The sequence below is a fragment of the Protopterus annectens genome, chromosome 7.part0, assembly GCF_019279795.1.
Source record: "Protopterus annectens isolate FY-2018-M chromosome 7.part0, PAN1.0, whole genome shotgun sequence".
NCBI classification, from domain to species: Eukaryota; Metazoa; Chordata; order Ceratodontiformes; family Protopteridae; genus Protopterus; species Protopterus annectens.
The window spans coordinates 85,629,900-85,649,591 of NC_056739.1; the positions used below are offsets into that span (position 1 = coordinate 85,629,900).

Genomic DNA, 19,692 nt, shown 5'->3' on the forward strand with positions numbered 1-19,692 from the left:
AAAAAAAAAAAGCCTGAATCAGTTTAAGGACAAAAATCAAGATTTCAAGAAGGTAGAATGGGTTTTACTGGGATCTGAAATTAAGGATGCATTTTAGAAGCTGCTGGACCTCAATCTAGAGGCCAAAGTAAGAGTAAGTGGCAGACAAGCAGAAATATCTTACAAGTGAGCTTTCACTGAAGAATATAGCAAGCCAGCATGCAGCAGTTCACACAGGTAGGAAAGAACCAAGGGGTCATCCACCACAATGGGATCCTGGTGATGTTTAAAACACCAGACAGAAAATCTTTTCTAGTTTGGACATGTGACTTTCTGGTATTGGGTTTCCTGGCCTCCTGCAGGAAGCTAAGCACATCCTCAGAAAATCAGTGTCAGAAAGGAATCAAAACCCTATCACCCAAAGTGTCAGTTGAAAGACTGGACAAATGAGGGTGGACAGTGAGGTAATTTGTGATGACTACCTCTGGCCACGTGGAATAAGAGGGGGAACCAGTGCTGTCTGGGCCAAAAGGGAGTTAGTGTCCTTCTTGATCTTGTAAAGGACCTTGGAAAACAGAGGAAGGCAAGGAAAGGCATAAAGGAACACTCCCTTCCAAGAAGGCATGGGGTCCACTGTCCAAGCCAAAGGACTTTGGACTCTGGAAGAGAACTGAGGGAGTTGTCGATTCATTAGGGAGGCAAAAAGATCCACTTGAACACCCCATTGATGAACTAGGTCTAGAAACACATCTCTGTGAAGCATCCATTCGTGAAGCTGTGTCCTGGACCCGATTTGAGAATCTGGTACAAAATTTCACTCTGAAGGTACGTAGACTGCCTGTAGGGTCATTTGCTGACTGATGGCCATTTTCCAGGCTTGAAGCACTAGTCTACAAAAGAAGGCAAGACCTCTTGCCCCCTTGCTTCTTGATGTACCACATGACTGTTGTGCTGTCTGCAAAAACTTTCAAGGGACTGGTACCCAGAGCAAGCAAAAAGTTTGAAGAGCCAAAGTAAGAGCCCTCAGTTCCTTGATTTTTTTTTTCCAATAAAACATCTTTATTAAATTATCATATATGATATAGGCAATCTTACATTTATATACATTTAAGACAAGCAACACTAACACTACTTTAGTTGCAAACATTACTTAGACACCATTGAAACTGTAGTTAAACATTATACATCACATAATCTATCCAATCATTGTCAGTTGAGCATTATAAGGCTCATTCAAATCCTATCTAATAAACCTCATTCCTTCTCTGCATACATTGTTCCCACAATTCTCATTTTTTTCCTATGTAGTTTATTCCTTTCCTAAAGATCTAAATTCCATTTTTATCTCTGTTACTATATTCACTACTTCTAATAAAGCTGGTCTAGCCTTTGACTTCCATTTTCTAGTAATTGCTTTTTTGACAGCCTTCATAATTAGACTCAGCAAGGCTTTACTATGTCTAGGCAACTCCAATTCTGTATCATAAGCTATCTCCACAGTCAATCCAATCTGCTCACCCAGCACCTCCGACAGAGCAGTCCGCAGGGAATCCCCAAAATCTGCCAGCTCATTACACATTTGGAGATGTACACATATCCCCCATTGTCTCTGAATTGCTTATCCAATGTCTCTTACCAATCCTTCCTAAGGCTCCTCTGATTCTTATCAAAATGCAATATTTTACATGCTCTACTAATTATTTAATGGCAGCTTCTGTTCTAGACTCTATTAAAAACTCTACCAGTGCTTGTCTTTCATTTAGGACCCTGTATTTCTCTGCCTATACTCTTGATATCAATCTTTGATGGGGAAGAAACTCTCTACCCTGCAGTCCAAATAATTGGCCTCTTCCCATTCTATTACTTTTCTCTTTCTAGTTATTTACTTCCAATACATTTGTTCCTTTGCCAGTTTTCTCCAACAAATTCCAGCCTCCTATCTGTATCCCTAACCACAGTTGTCCCTATTGGCAGAATCGTTTTTTTCCATTCTCGTGCTGGTTTAATACTCCCTACTATTTTATGAATATAATACTCCATATGATATTTGTTGTTCTCCTTAAGAATCTGAATCCAAAATCCCAATCTCTCATTAATTCTTGAGCTTCCCCTGCATCATTCCTTTCCACTTCGAATTATAGTTTTCTGCTTGTGCTGCGTATTAACAGCTTAACTGTGCTGCTCCAAGATGCACCCTCAAATTGGGTAATCCTAGTCTGCCTTATTCTAGTGGAAGAATCATCTTATCCCACTTGACCCTTGCTGGCTTCCCTTCCCAGACAAAATCCTTCAACTCTAATTGCTATCCGCAGCTTCTCCTCTGGTTGATAAAAATATGTCAGACGTGTGTACACGATTAAAGTGACTAAATATTTTAATTGCTTGCATCTTAGTATCCATATATCCATAAAGCTTCCAGTTTCTCAATTTTTGTATTATCTTCTGTACATTCAACATATCCTTAGCTGCCACAACAGAGTCATTTTTAATCCCTACCCCTAAATACTTAATTTTATCATGTCCCCATAAACATAAGATATTGTTGGTCCAATTCATGTGTGGGTACATAATTTATCTCTATTGCCTTTAATTTTGTATCCCGAGAAGATTTGAAGCGGTCTTAAAAATGTTCCACAACACTATGTCACTTGAATATCATCAGTAAAAAGAGTCGGAGTTTTCTGATTACCATACCAATTATTATCCTTGAATTTCTGAGTCCCTTATTTTCTTTGCCAAAGGTTCTAAATATAACACAAAGGGGAAACTTGGACAACCCTGCCTGGTTCCTCTACTCAAGCAGAAGTCAGAGAGAACCCCCACCCACTTTAATTTTCACCTTTGATCCCTCATACTCCTAAATGAACCTTATAATTGTATCAAGGAAAGCAAATGCTTCCATTACCCTGCCCATGAAGTCCCAGTCTACTCTGTCAAATGCTTTCTCTGCATCAAGACCCACAAATAACAGTGGTATTTTCTTACATTCTGCTTCCCTCTGGATCATCAAAGTTTTGTTGATACTGTCAAATGTTTGCCTCCCCTCCACAAAACCACACTGGTTCATATCTATCAATTTTGGTATCACTTTTGCCATTCTTTTAGCCATTATAGACAAACACTTTATAATCATGGCTTCATATTGAAATGGGCCTGTATGAATCTGGATCCAATGGATCTTAACCCTCTTTTAGGTATTACCGTTACCCACCACTTTCTTCCAGGATGCTGGTAATTTTCTTAAAAATACCGTTAACAACCGTCCAGATCTCAGTTTTTCCCCTCCTAGCTTCCACAGGAATACCATCTATTCCTGGGGATTTTTCTGTAGATTGGTAATGGATTGCTATCAATTCCAAAAAAAACATTCCTTAAATTCCTCTCCTTTCAACAGATGGGTGGAAAAGCGCCAGTGTCTCATTTTTATTACCTTGTGTTTTTATTTTACTTATTATTGGTGAATGATCTGAAATAGTTATTGGGTGCATTTTCACGACCTTCAATTAAATGCACATGTTCCTGTGAGATATAACATTCTATCTAGTCTAGCCCAGTTTTTGTACCTTTGAGAATAAATATGCAAATTCAACCCCATCTCCTGGTACTGAATTCACATCTTACATGCCAAACAAATTTATAAATTTCTCCAAAAATCTACTCTCCTTTGTTATATTCATAGGTAGGTACTAGGCTATCGGCCCTGGGACCTATACAAGCCCAGCCAAAAAGATACCCTGGCTTTTGCCACCCAAGGAAATTATTTTCCTCTGCCACTGTTGAGCAGAGCCACAGAGGTGATCCCTGGGGTGAATTTCCTATTTCCCATCCAATCATCAAGATTTTTCTTGAAGAGTGTTAATGAGGAGATTTGTTCGATATAGATAGGTAGTTTATTCCAGAGTATGGGAAGTCTCTGGGACAGATATCTGTCCCTCCGGCATGTTCTGTTTATTGTGGTGACAAGGTTTAGGTCCCTAGAGCGTGTAGCTCGGAGGGATTGGGATTTCTTTAAGTGGAGTGTGTCCAACAGCTCTGGGTTTGACATAGCTTTGTATGTTAGGCAGAGATCACCTCTGAGTAGGCGATATGCTACGGAGTAAAGCTGGAGTTTTGAGACCGTCTGCATAGGGCATCTGTTTGAAGCCGGTAATCCTCTTTGTGAGGTATTTCTGCGGCCATTCCAGTTGTTGTAGATGTCTTTTGAGGTACATACCAAAAGGGGCGTTGTACTCTATAATGGGTCTAATGAGTGATGGGTAGAGGGGAACAATGACCTCTTTCTGGATGAGAAACCTTTTGTGATGAGGTGCGCCACGTAGGATTTCCTGACTACTGTGGCGATGTGATTATCAAAGGAGAGACTACTGTCCACCTGTGTCCCAAGGTCTCATCACACTTTTGGTGTTAAGTATACTACCGCTTATGATGTAGCTCATGGGTACAGAGTTTTTACCAAAGGGGATGACAATGCACTTTTTGGCATGGAACTTGAGCTCATGGCTTTGACACCAGGCATCCGTCTCAGTGAGGCCCTAGGATGTCCACATCGTTAGGAGTTTCAATTATGGCTCCTAGTTTGCAGTCATCTGCGAACTTCGTTAGCCAAAGACCTTCTGTGTTAGCCTGTACTTCAGAGAAATAGATACCAAACAGGAGAGGACCCAGGATTGAACCCTGTGGTACTCCACTTGTCACTGGTCTGAAGTCCGATTTGGAGTCTGCTACTTTCACAGTGTGGGTTCTGTCAGTGAGCCAGTTGGCAACCCATCTTGGTGACACAGGGATTTATACCTAGTTTAGTGAGTTTATCTATAATTCCAGAGTGGGGGATGGTGTCAAAAGCCTTGGCAAGATCTAGATAGGCTGTGTGAACTACCTTACCCTTGTCTACGGCTTTAGTGACTGCTTCAAAGAAGTCTATCAGGTTTAGGAGACATGATCTGCCTTTTACAAACCTGAACTGGGTGGGATCCAGAGTTTGGAGATTACCAATGTCTTTGTTTATAAGTTCCATGATGATACGTTCCATGGCCTTGCAGACCAGGCTCATCAGGCTAATGAGGCGGTAGTTCCCGGAGTCCGTGGTGGCTCCCCCCTTGTGGAGTGGGATAACCGTTGCTGTGCACCATTCAGCAGGCACAAAGCCTGAGGTGAGGCTATGATTGAGCATGGTATTTAGGTGGGGTGACAGTTCGTTCTGTAGTTCACGCAGCCTGGGATGTTGTCTGGTCCCATGGATGTCGTGTTCTTGGCTTTGGAGAGTGCGTTTTTTACCTGTGCAGCCATGATTACAGGAACTTTGCAGTTTTCCAATATAGAGATGGGCTCTTTAGGGGGTGAGAGGGGGGTAAAATTAGCACTGAACCTATCTGCCAGGATGTTGGCAATATCAGTTGGGTCTGTACATTTAGCGCCATTGTGCTGTATTGCCATTGAGATTCTTGACATAGCTATAAAATGCTTTGTGGTCGTCTTTAGAATCAATCAGTGACGATTTTGTTTTTGTAACTAGCTTTGGAGGATTTCATCAGGGATCGCAGCTTCTTACTGAGGCTGACCAGGGAGCTCCTCCACTTGTGGGATTTTACTCTTTTTGCAAGAGTTTCTTCCTTCTGTTGTACAGCTTGTTTATGGCAGGGGACCACCAGATTGGCTTCCTTTTTTTGGAGGATAGCATCTTGGTTCTGTTTGGGATAGCACGATACATGCACTCATGTAAGTGCTTATAAAGTGCAATTGTGTAGGATTCAGTAGTCTTAACTGTATTGTCCCATCTGCATGGGTGTCATGAAGTTCACCACTTCTGTCTTAAGAAGCATGAAGTTGGCTTTGGAGAAATTTTTTATCATGGTTTCCTTAATGGGGGGTGGAGGCAGGATGTGGATATCTAGAGTAATTAGCTTATGGTTGGATCGGACTAATGAGGCATTGACTTCAGGTGTAGAACACCGGTCACTCATGTTGGTTAATGATTAGATCTAGGATATTGTTGCCCCTGGTGGGGGTGTGGATAAGTTGATCCAGGGCACTGGAGTTTATGAATTCCAGAAAGCGTTGCGTGAAGGAGTTGGTACACGAGTAGTTTTCCCAGTTAATGGTGGGGTAGTTGAAGATCGCCCATTATTAGGGTGTTTGGTTGAACCCTAATAGCTTCCAGTACATCAAGAAAAGAGGAGTGAGAATCCTGGGGCATGGTGGGTGATCTGTAGCAAGCTACAATTTGGATTGCAGTTTTGCCCAGAGTTAGTTGCACTTGGATAACCTCTGCTGCATTATGCTGAGAAACTAGCCTGGAGGTGTGGATATCCTTAATGAATATGGATACACCACCGCCTTTGGTGTTCCGGTCCAGGTTACATGGCCGAAAAGTGTGGTATGAGTTATAGCCTGGTAGTGCAGGGGTGCTCTCTGGAGCCTTTAACCAGGTCTCTCTGTCTCAGTCACTGCACAGATATTGATGCTCTCCTTTAAGGAGTGCCTCGAGTGAGTGTATTTTGAGATTTAGACTTCTGGCATTGAGTAGCATCACCCTCAAGTTTTTGCTTGCCTGTTCCTGTTACGGTGATGAATTTGTCATTTGAACCTTGCCTAAAAAGGGCACTATAGGGGCGGCAAGAACCTTATCCAGTATTCGGAATCCCAGGGGTGACAGGTGCAGGCCATCTCTGGCAAAGCATCGTGGTCTGTCGACCATGTCATCCCAGGCAGACAGATGCTGGATCCCTTTAGAATGGCACCAGAAGCTTAGCCAATTGTTGAAGTCAATCATTTTGTCCTTGTACTGCAGAATCATTCTGGGTGATGGCAGAATGCTACTCAGGGCTAGTGTCATACCTGCCTGGGCTACAAGATCGGAGAGCTCTTTGATGTCTCTTTTCATGTAGTCCAGGGAGGTACGTCTCAGGTCGTTCACACAAACATGGACAATGACAGAGTCATATTTGTATTTGTTGTGGGGTGACCTGAGTGCGTGGGTAATGTGGCGGATCCTGGCACCCGACAGGCAGCTGACAGTAACCTTCTCCTTGTTTAGCCTGGTGAGTGGGACATCAGTGTGCCTGATTATAGTCTCGTCTATGACTAGTGTGTTGGGTACGTTCTGCCTTATTGGCTGTGGTTGAGTGGCACACTTGAGTCTGCGGGCTAGGTGTCATTTGGGCTGTGTTTGGGGGTGGAGGTTGCTTGCATTTCTGCTTTGGAGATCTCTGTTGCTTGAGCAGATTATTGAGAGCCTCTGTGAATGTTTTTGTAGTTCTATGTGTGGATTTTGGTGGTGTAGATTTAGTGAGACTATGCGATGAGTGTGGTGCAAGTGTTTACCTTCTCCTCTTGACTGTCAAGTTCAGTCTTGATTGGAGAGAGCTTTACCTTCAGTTTGGCTAGATAAGTGCATCTCTCACAGGTTGTGTTGGGTGGTAGGAGGAGAGGGTGGTCTGTGTACATGAGGCAATTTCTACCTTGTCCCAAGATGCCCAGATTCATCAGATAGACAGGAGAGAACACTGGGTGCTGACCCTTGGACATGCCTGAATAAAAAAAACAATCTATTTTCCTCTAGATAAGTGAGGAAAGTGAGTACAAGAGCTGTTTTTCTCTAAGCAAGTGAGGAAAGTAAGTACCAAAACTGTTTTCCTCTAGGTAATGAGGAAGGCTGAGTGCTGTAGTAATTAATAGGTTATTTAGTGCTTACAAGTTCTGAACAAGTGCTGATCACGAATAAGCAAATTCAAGTGCTAAAATTAAGAATCTGTGGACTAAACATATTTTCTCTTCTAGGCCCCCAAGACACATCTTAAAACCAAAATTCCAGTCTCCACCTATCAGCAATATTCCTTGCTGAAAGCAGATTATTTCTCCCACAGCGACATTATAGCACTTTTAGGTGGAATATAAATGCATGCCCGTGTAATCCTCCTCCCTTGCCGTAGCCCCTTACATCTTCCATTATTATCTGTTTTTTCCTCTATTATTGGAGCTCCTCTTGCAATTAATACAAGTACTCCTTTGCCTCAGATATTTTCCTGAATAACCATCCTGAAAACCTTTTTTATTTTAAAAATCAAATTTACATGTTCAGTTCTTTCCAGGTTTGTCTCCTGTAGCACACATATTTGCACTCAAATTTGCACGCAACATTTTTTAAAGTTCACTAATCTTATCTGTAAGACCATTCAGGTTGAAAGACATTACAGAAAATTTTCTTATACAGTTATTACAGTAAACTCAGTTAACTGGAACTCAAACAACCAGAATGCTCAAGCAAACGGGGGGGGGGGGGGGGGTTTGTTGTCTGAAGAAATACAGTACTATTTTCATGTGTTCTGCTTTCCTTCCCCAACCCAGTTAGAAAAATACCTTGAGTTTTAAAAAGGAAGACAGGAATAAATTCCTTCTCCCCAACCTAAGAACAAATCAAACCGAACAAATAGTATAGGGTACAGTATTAGTCAGGCCCATTTTTAATAGTAACTCTCAAGCAACCAGAAACTACAGTTATTCGGCATCTACCAATCCCCATGGGTGCCAGTTAACTGAGAGTTTACTGTACTACCTTTTATGTACAACTGCTTTTTTGTTAAAATGTCTAGATCCAACTTTTATGTTACATGCAAATACTGTTCGACAGTTATTTCTTGTTGTATCCATTTGAGCCTATATACATAATTTTTTTTTTAAAAGCCCTCAAACAGAAGAAACCCCCCAAAACCTAGCAACGTAATAAATTATGTACATCGTCAAATCCTGAAGTTTTTGCTTCCTAATAAGAACAAAAGTTCTAAGTTAATAGCCACACAAACAGGCTACAGTACTTCAAAAAAAAAGGCTAGTCATGCTAAGACACTAAATAGTACAGGCTGTACCACACACGTGCTATTCAATTTTGTCTATCTTTATTGCTCTCCCAGCTGAGAAACCATTTGAATGCTTTCAGTAAACACTTTCTCCAAGCCATTTCTCTTTAACAAATTGTCTTCTAGTGACATGTAAACCAGACACACTGAAATTTACCCATGAACACAAGTCTACTGGCTTTCTCTGCTGAGTTTTTGTTTTCACACTGGGAGAGGTACAAACAAGCTGTTATTCAATATGCAGCCATCTTGGAAGTCCCCTCACTTCCTTGATGTTGATGTGATCTGCCCTCAGTTGGAGGGGACCAAAGGCCCTGAACCTTTAGGGTGCCTGAAGCAGATCCCCACCCCTGCTCTGAGGTATCCGTGAAGAGTTCTTGGGAAGGCTGAGGAGGTAGAAAGGGAACACAGAGATGCTTGCTGAACCCACCAGTGAAGTTCCAGTTTGAGACAAGAAAGCAGTGGAACCAGATAGTCTAGCGGGTGGCAATGTAGAAGCCACACTGATTCGAGACCAGTGAGACTCTCCTATACCAAGCCTGGCCAAGGGTAGCATGGGGATAGTAGAAGCCATGAATGCCAGAGCCCTTCGAAACTCCCTCACTAGAAGACAAGACAGGGTAAGCAGAGACTAAAAATAATTCTTGAGAGTGCAGAGAGGGAAAATAATTCTTGAGAGAGAACAGACAGAAAATAATTCTTGAGAGAGAGCAGAGACAGAGAAAACCTTGGTGTGAGGAAAAGAGGCTAGCACTGGAACAGTTTGGATCTTGCAGCTTAGAAAGATGTGATCCTGAAATGGAGTCTACTTCTGAAGGCTTACTGTGAACCCCAGGCTGTGCAACAGAAGATGAGTAAAGTGAAGATCCTATAATAGTTTGGTATGTGAAGGGGCCTTAAACAAGAGGCCATCCAGATAGAAGAGTAATGCCCCAATGCCTGCAAAAGGTGACCACTGGAGCCAGGCATTCGGTGAATACCCTTGGGGCCATTGAAAGCCCAAAAGGCAAAGCAGAGAACTGAGAGGAAGAAACAGAGAAACACAAAAATCTCCCCAATAGAGGGTAGATAGGAATATGAAGGTAGGTGCCCTTTAGGTCTAGGGAAACTAGAAAGGCCTGTGAAACAACGGGGGAACAAAGTCTGAAGAAAAAAGCATTCAAAAGGAAAGATCCTGGGCAGGTCTCCAAGACCCTTATTTCTTGGGGATGAGAAACTTTCTGGAATAAAACCAAAGATCCCTCTCAGTCTGAGGAACCAGTTAATGGTTCCCTAGTCTAACTACTCCTGGCAGTTGTTCTGCAAGAGGTTGAGGATACCGGAAAAGGAAGGAAGGGTTTTCCAGGCCATAAAGTAACCCTGCCTGATGGAGGGAACCCGAGAGTCTGATGATTTTTTGCCAAACTAGGAGAGGCAGAAAAAGCCTGAGGGACAAGGGAACCTGGCTGAGATAGAAGGGGAGGGCAGAAAGTCAGATAGCTGCAGACTGGCCATTGTACCTTTAAAACCAGCTCTAGCAAAAACGAGGGTAAACTATTGATTTTCATTGGCTGTGTTGTACTATATTAGATGCTATGTTTTTACTATCATCTGATGAAGGGATTTACCCGAAAGGGCTTATGATGCTTTTTTTTTTTTTTTTTTTTTTTAATAAAGTGAAGTTGCTTCATACACAGAGTGATAGTACTTGCCTAACTTTTGGATTTACGGCTGCAGACTTGCCAGGAAAGGACTGCTTTTGGCGTCTAGGCGTTTGAGTAGGATTATTAGAAGAGACACCTAGGAGACTTCTTACGTTTTGCAGACTGTCTAGCCAGTCTATGCAGAAGGGCAGCGTTACCAGAATAGTTCTTCTGAAACTTGGGAATGGGAAAAAAAAGATGCTCTTCAAATCTTCCATGAACTTGCCCTGACCCTGAAAGGTCTAACAGCTCTACGACAGCAGTGCTAAACAAGTTTTGGTTATCCAGAAGTTATTTTAATATCACCTGGCAAGGATTGAAGGCGAAGCCAGGAATAGCACCTCATCACACAGCCAGAGACAGCAGCCCTAGAGGAGGCATCTACTGCATCATAGCTGTACTTTGATGGGCAATTTGGGAAGTGGAACCTAGTAAAGAAAAACAGCTGAGGCTTTACCCTCAGTCAGGCAAATCAGACGCAATCTTTCCAATCTGGGAAAGATAATGTGTCTTGTCATACGGATCTGGTAATTTATAGCCCTATAGGCTAAAGTAGCAGACTTTACCAATCCTCTCCATAGCTCTACTGTCAGAGGGAAGGAGCTTAGAAGACAGCAACAACCTAGAAGGCTTATCAGTAGAGACAGAAATCATAGCTGGATCAGACGAAGGGCATTAAACAAGAATTTGTAGGCATCATAGGTGTGAACTAGGCTAATGGCGCAGGAGCCTTTACAAGCCTAGCCCAAAGCATTCTCTGATAGCCCCTATCAAGCAAGGTCACTGAAGTGATACCCAGGGTGAATTTTCTATTTCCCATCCACTTGTCAAGATTTCTCTTGAAGAGGGCTAGTGAGGTGCTCGGACGTGTATGGGAAGTCTGTTCCAGAGCATGGGCAGTCTCTGGGTTAAGAGCCCGTCTTCTCCAGCATGTTCTGTTGATTGAAGAAATGAGATTGATTGAAGAAATGAGATTGAGATCTCTGGAGCGTGTTGTACGGAGGGATTGGGATTTTCTTTTAGATGTAGCATATCTAACAGTGCTGTTAGAGACATGGCTTTGTAGGTCAAGCAGAAGTCGCTTCTAAGTAGGCGAGATGAGACAGGTAACACTAGAGTTTTTTTTTAATCTGTCCACATACAGCATGTAAACCAAAAAATAAGCACCCTGGTAGTCTCCAGTCCGTTTATTGTATAAAAAAAATCAGTTAAGCGCTTTCATCAAACACAGCTGACTTCAGAGGTTCTGATGAAGTCAACTGTGTTTGAGGAAAGCGCTTAACTGATTTTTTTTATACAATAAAACAGACTGGAGACAGACTACCAGGTGCTTATGATTTGGTTTATTTGTCTTTTTGGTAAGCACTTTTACACCACTTTACTGGCCACATACAGCAAGTATTTAGGTCCTACGATTCCCTTAGTGAGGTATTTCTGTGGCCATTCAAGTTGCTGTAGGTGTCTAGTGAGGTACATGTCAAATGGGGCGTTGTACTCCAATAGGTCTAATGAGGGAAGAGTAGAGTGAGACTATAACCTTTTTCTTCCTGGATGCAATACCCTTTGTAATGAGATGTGCCACATAGGATTTTCTGACCACAGTGGCAATGTGGTTGTCAAGGGAGAGGCTGCTATCAATCTGTGTTCCCAGATATCTTATTACACCTTCAGTGTTTAGTGGACTACCATTGATGTGGTAGTTCATGGGCACAGAGTTCTTCCCAAAGGGAATGACTATGCATTTTTTGGCACCGAACTCAAGGCCATGGTTCTGGCACCAATCATGGTCTCAGGGAGGTCTTCTCTTGGAGAGTCAATAATGGCTCCCAGTTTGCAATAGTCAGCAAACTTGGTTAGCCAGTCCCTTTGTGTTGGCCTGGACTTCAGAGAAATAGATGCCAAAACAGAAGAGGACCCAAGACCGATCCCTGTGGGACACCACTTGTGACTGGTCGGTAGTTAGACTTCCAGAGTCCATCAGTGATCCAGTTTGCAACCCACCTTCTTGTGACGTAGGGGTTTATGCCTAGTTTGGGGAGTCTATGACCCTGAGTGAGGAATGGTATTGAAGGCCTTGGCCAGATCGAGGTAGGTTGTATGAACTACCTTGCCTTCATCCACAGCTCTAGTGAAAGACTAAGTTTACCAGGTTGAGCAGGCATGATCTACCCTCAGGTTGAGCAGGCATGATCTACCCTTCACAAATCCAAACTGCGTGGGGGTCCAGAGTTTGGAGATTCCCAATGTCACCATTAATAAGATCTATAATGATGCGCTCCATAGCCTTACACACCAGACCAGGGTCTGTAGTCGCTCCTCCTTTGTGGAGTGGGATGACCACAGCAGTTAGCCATTCAGTAGGGACAAAGCCTGAGGTGAAGCTGTGATTGAACAGAGCCTATGGGTGTGGTGCCAGTTCACTTTGTAATTCATGTAGAACACAGCCAGGGATATTATCAGGTCCCATGTGACCAGGCAACCTTATAGAATATGTCAGGTTTCTTAGGGGCTGGGAGTCTGGTGCCAGGGAAGCAGCAGAAAAGGTATCCCATAAAGCAGATAGCAAAGTTTTAGGAGAGAGAGAGTCTGTTTCTATTAATTCACAGTACCTTTTCTGGATGTCAGATACCTGGGAGCAATCCCACTAAAAATGTTCCATCATACTCAGCACTATGCCTCCAAAGGAGAATCAGAACTGACCCATTCCTTTTCCTCCAACCCACAGTCTAAACATGAAGACAAATGAGAGTAAAAAGAGTCAGCATCAGAGTCAGAGTCCTCACCTGAGGACTTGGGGTCCCTTGCCCTTTTGAGAGTAGGGGACCAAGGGGTTGCAAGAACTGCCTCCCCCCCCCCCCCCCAAGGGAGCTTCAATGTCATAAACGCATTGAATATCCCTTGGGTGAAGTTCTGCCATTCAGCTTGTGGATCCTTGGCAGCAAACACCATAGGTTTAGTTTTCTGTCTTCAATGGGATCTCCCCTGACAAAATGTGGTGATTTGGACCCCTGTCTAAGATTCGATCAAGGTACCCACACCTCTTCCCTAACAAGGATGTGAGAAATCACTTTCAGCCCTTTGTAATAAACCAGCCACGGTTCCCCCTCAACATCCATGGGGATGTTTGCAAAGCCTCCAATGATGTGTGAGAAGCAGGTTCCATGCCAGCCTTAGAGAAAGTCACAACAGAAGAAACAGAAAGAAATACTGGACTGTCCTCCAGGTTCTCATGTACCTCAAGAGAGATGGCTGGTGTAGGCTGGACAGCAGCAGGCTCAGTCCTAGGTTTCTTGGCCTTCTTTTGAGTGGTGGCTCTACCTTGGGGTAAACGATGCTGTCATGGTATCTTGGGTCAACAGCTTTGAGATGTTGGTTCTTAAAATAAATGGGAAGGGAAGAAATATGGTTATGTACAGAAATGGGTTCAAAAGCCTGACAAATGGAACACTGGGTGTGGTTGTGAGATGCACCCAAGCCTCCCACGCTGACATTTCCCTTTCTTGGATGACATGTAACCCAATGAAAAATATAAGAAAAAGGAATCTCAATGGGGTACTTATCTGCAAGACATAAGCTCAGTATAAATCAGCAAAGTGAAGGGCATTCAAACCGATGTACGATAATGGAGTTTGGACTGGCAACAATGAAGTTCTGGGTTGGGAGCATTCATACGTCACCTTATGCCCTACACTTGTGTAGGGCACATGCATATGAAATAAGACACTGCTAGGTAATTAAGGTTTTGGTATACTGACCGGACATTGGGCCATCCCTAGCAAGAGATCCCAGAGATGATAAATAATGCAACAGTGATATGGAAGGACATTAGTATCGCTGCAAATTAGGAGCAGTCACAGAATCCCCCAATCACCTGCAAATTTAGTGAGACTCAGCATTAACTTTGACTTCAGAGAAGTAAATGCCAAAAAGGAGCAGTCCTACGACCAATACCAAAGGGACTCCACTTGTGACTGGCCTCTTTGTAGAGGTGAACTTCCCAATTCTAACTTCCTGGGTTCTGTGTGAGGCAGCTACATAAGGGTATATACTGAACCTCTTGAGTTTGTCAAAAATGCCAAAGTGGGGTATTGTGTCAAATGTCTTGGCCAGGTCAAAGTAGGCAGTATGAATAGTTTTGCCCTCATCCATTGCTTTGGTGACCTTCTCAAAGAAGTGCACCAGGCTGAGTAGGCATGACCTGCCCTTGACTAAACCAAAATGGGTTGGGTCCAGTGTTTAAGTTTCCAATGTCACTTCTAAACATTTCCATAATAACTTTTTTTCCCATGGCCTTGACATCTTTGGGATAGATCTAACTATACATATCAAAACAATTGCAAAGCCCTCTAAGGTTTCTAACCAGAAAGATCACGGATATAAAGTTCCCGAGTTACTAAGACAGGATGGAAGCTCTATCACTTTATTCAATGTCTTTTGGACTTCTGATGGAGAAATCTCAGTCATGCTTACGGTTCCATTAGAGATTCGACTATCTTGGACCTCCTGTTTCTCTGCAAGTCCAAAATCTCCACCAATATTAGAAGCAGAGACCTAAATCTTCATCAACCAATAAAAGGTTATAGAAAGATGGGTTTGTAACTCAGCGCTTCTCAACCCCCTGGAATAAACTCCCCCTACATGTTAAAGTAGTGCAAGTCACGAACTTCCTTTAAACAAACTAGATGACTGGAAGGGTATTGATAAGTTTACTCCAGGATCGACTCGTATAGTCCTCATGGAGAAAGGAGGGGCTGCCTGAGGGAGGGTACTGGCAAGTGAGAATGGTTATGACACTCTATGGCCTTAGTATATATATATATATGAATCTGTGAAACTCACAATGGGAGGATAAAGAGTCATCCTTTGTGAAGCCCTACACCCTCCATGAACATGTAGCTTAACAGAGAACATGTGACATAACTTGCTTCTTAAACAGAGGGCCCAAAATAGCATGCAGCAGCAGCTGTGGGATGTATAAATGGTACAGCACATCCAAATAGACATTTCAAGGTACATAAACAAGTGCTTTCTTTCTAGGCCTGCAACACACACAGAAAAACTATCATGCCTCCTACAATATCTGTGCAAAACAAAGCCAATCTTCTTTATACCTGGCAGGAGAATTTTAACTACTGCACGAATTCTCCTTTACACTATCCCTACACAAGCTCTCTCAGACATTGTGGAGCATGACCTAGCTACAACTAGAACACAATCTCATATTCCCCTTTCTGAAAATGGGAATACCCCCTGTATGCCAATCCAGAGGTACTATCCCCATCTTCTATGCGACATTGAAAAGGTGTGTGAACCACAACACCAACAATGTCCACTGCCATTAGTATTTCCAGAAGGATCACATTAACTCCTTCATCCTTGTTCTAGGTCACTGTTGTGATTAAACAGCTCTACTTCTACAGAAAATTATCTAATCCCATTATGTTTCTGGCACTGTCTATACAGAGGAGGGCATCTCCACCAGATTCAGGAGTTCCTCAAAGTGTTCGTTTCAGCACCTCTTAACATTGACAGTCAAGGTCTCTACTCTTGCAAAGAAAAACCAGGGCAACACCTCATCTCGCCCTCTTAAGCTGCAGGACAGTTTGCAGAGACTGTATGGCCACACAAGACATTCACCATGTCCTTTTCAAACTCTTCCCATACCCAGATCCAAAGATACCTCCCAACCCATGAATACAAGCTCTTAACCCCATGAATACAAGCTCTTAACCCCTCTCTCACAACACTAAGAAAAAGAAGCCAAGACAGACATTAGAATCTGCAAGAACTTCCTTCAAGGAGATGGAAAAAATTATATGCTGTACATGGTGTTAAGTTTCCCTATTAGGAAAGAATAAATCTAGACAAAGGGAGGATTGAGTATAAAAAATGTTCAGATAAGGTGAAAGAAGGAACTGCATTCAGATGTTGCTACAAATACATATACATTCATTTAATGAAATAAGCATGCAGCTCATTTGCACCCCCACATGCCTATACATACCCCTTCTTGTAAAGCAGGAGTATGTAGTAGTAAAAGCAAGGTCTATATAACAGATCAGCACAACACACATACCTTTCCGGTATCAGCAACTCAAGGCTAAAAACTCCCCCTTCATACGGTGTATTCGCACCACCAAGGATCTCTGTAACACAAAGAGGAAAAAGTAAAACAATGCTGCTTTTTCACTGCAAAGCAGTTCTACAAAAGGCCTGCAGCTACACAGACGTTTTAACAGCATTCTGGTTTCAACAATGTTAGTACCACAGAAAGCTGGCAGTAGGAAATACTTCAAATATAAGATAGAAAGCCACCTCAGAGCACAGCCCATCTGACAGCTATCTAATCCACTTCCTGCCTCTAAACCTCCTTAAAATAGGTTTCATTGATGTGGCTTGCTGCTGCAAAGATGACTGATTTAACAATACTGTATTATATGGCTTTACAGCACAATACAAACCTTTAGACAGTTTCAGTGTAACCATAGTGGTACTTACCCACTTGGACATCCTGCTGCAGGCTAATTTTCAGGCATGTCCTCTACAAGATATAAAGGATTCAAGGGGATTCAGAAAGACTGCACAGCTTAAAAGGATTGTTCAATATTTGCATTCTCTTGGGAGCAAAACTAGGGGAGAGAGTCCTAAACCTACAGGAGCTACAGTAATAACAGAGTACAATTTGTGAACTTGAGCAACTTCAAAGACTCAATGTTGGAATTCCACATTTCTTAATATAGTCCTCAGCAACAACAAACTTGGATGTTTTAAGCATTTATAAATTGTACTGCCAACCTAACAGGTTCCATCCTGAAAATAGGGAACAGTTGTCCCCTAAATACACAGATCTAACCTCAATATTAAATTATTAAAGTGGTACCCTTTCAGTCTTTTTACAAGGAGGCAGAAAAAGAGAAGGTATTTATAGAGAGAGTCACAGTGTCGAACAGCTATCATAAGTTTTCTAAGGGAGTGCAGGTACCACTGGAAGCTCACAATATCCTACGGTGTTTAGACTCTACCCATGTACAACCCACTGTGATTTACTCTGGCCAACATAACAGACTCTGCCCGCTTTGGGGTGGAGGCTTGAAATTATAACCTACGGTAACAGGGCAGATACATGGTACAAGTATTCTTTCCTCAATAAAGGCATACCATACAAGACTCACTGAAACCCCCATAAAAACACTGCAGAACTTCATTCAACACAAATGAAACCTTGTGAGCAGCCATTTGTGGAAGTCAAACCAACACAACCAACTGAAAGTAACTGCAAAAGCCTACAAAAGTTTTCATGTAGCAGCAAACCATGGGTCTTTCTGCACACAATGAACACACTTGTGAATAAAGTATTTTCCATCAAGTGTTAGAATTCCCTCTCAACCTCAAAATAAGGAAGCTTATCTTGACAATTAGTAGTCTTTTCAATGAAAGACATGAGAAGCTCTAGTAAAACACTAATGCCACCTGCCGAGGATAGAGAGATAGAGGCCACCTGCCGAGGCTAGAAGGATAGACAAGAGGCCACCTGCTGAGGCTAAAGGGATAGAGAGATAGAGGCCACCTGCTGAGGATAGAGGGACAGACGCCACCTGCTGAGGATATATATAAAAATAAAAGGTAAAGGTCCTAATATAGTTTAAGCTACTAAGGTAGGCCTTTCCTCTGTAGCACACTGCCCCTTCCTCCTACATGAAACTGAATGGACTCCATAAATTATTCCCACAGCCCCCTACTAATGTCACTTTCTTCAACACAGACTCCATTTATTACTACAGTCCCCTACATACCCAACCTATGCTTAAAACTGGTTACCTCAAGCAGGGAAACTAAAGGTAGGTTTAATTTTCATGGATTTACACACATTTACATACAAGATATTTTCTTGTGTAGGATCTCCTGTTTTCCTAGTTGTTGACTCCCTAAATGTTTGGCAACAACTCTATTTTCTGTTGCATAAGTTGTTGTGGGAAATGTTTACGTGCTCTGGAATTAGGAGAAATAGTTGCTGAACAATAATCTTTCTAAACTCATGCATATTATCCAAATACTTTATTTTCTCTTTAGCACTCCATAGCTGCTCCTCCCTTTTCTGTGAAATTCCCTTATTCTACAACACTTCAGTCTTTGTCCTTCCCTCTACATAATTCACATCATTCCCTTATTCTGCAACACTTCAGTCTTTGTCTTTCCCTCTACATAATTCACATCCTTCCCATCGATCTCTTTAATTCTATCTTGTTTTTAAACTCATTTTCATTCAACCCACTCACTAGCTATCGCTTCTGAAGAAATTTCTCTTTCCTAATAACTTGAATCAGTCACTAACCATTGCTTACATTCCTCTCTATCAAGTATGTAGGAAAGTGCCAGTATTTCCATTTTACTTCATTACTTTGCATCTTTATCTGATTTTAATGGTGCATGATCTAAAATAATTACTGAATGTGGGTCAAAGCTTATAAAATACATATATTGTAAAATATAATCCAGTTGATACCTTGTAGAATAATACGCAAAATTCTGTCCAAGTTCCTACTACTGAATTCACATCTTCCATTCCAAATATTTTCATATTTCAAGAAATCCTTTTTTCTAATTTTTCTTCCAATTCCACGTACACAGCTTCATTATTACAAACCACATTTTAGTCCACAACCATAAAAATATTCCTGCTGAAACAGATTTCTTCCAAAAATTTCTTAAGCTCCATAACAGTAGCACATAAATACATGCTAGTGTAATCCTCCTCCCCTGCCAGTAACCATTTCCTGTTACAAATATGCCATAGCTGCCATTAATTTTCCTTTTTTTCCTTCTATTATTGCAACACCTCTAGTTATCAGTATTATTACCCCCCAGATTCCTTTGTCTCAGATATTCTGCAGAGTACCCACATGTACATTTTTATCCAGATAGGCCTCCTGCAACAGTGCTATTTGCATCCTACAACAGTGCTATTTGCATCCTACAATTCTTAACACAATACAATACTCCGCTTTTTGTCTATACCTGCAAGATCCCTTAGGTTGTTGTTGTCTTTCGGCTTTTCCCGGTTAGGGGTCGCCACAGTGGAACTCCGGTCCGCTAATAATTGGCAGTAGATTCTGACTAACACTGAGGTGCCAGCTCGTTCAACCTTCAACGAAGGCATGCCCATTTACAGGTCTTATATT

The 19,692-nt window shown here is 42.1% G+C and overlaps 1 protein-coding gene across 4 annotated transcripts in view; it reads right to left on the reverse strand.

Moving 5' to 3' along the window:
• The window catches only part of UBE2T (ubiquitin conjugating enzyme E2 T), a 370,592-nt gene that overhangs the window by 240,497 nt on the left and 110,403 nt on the right, over positions 1-19,692 (reverse strand). For all 4 annotated transcript variants that reach the window (XM_044076503.1, XM_044076500.1, XM_044076501.1 and 1 more), the window contains exon 3: positions 16,590-16,659. In XM_044076503.1, coding sequence (XP_043932438.1) covers positions 16,590-16,659 — 70 coding nt within the window. The remainder of the gene's footprint in view (positions 1-16,589; positions 16,660-19,692) is intronic.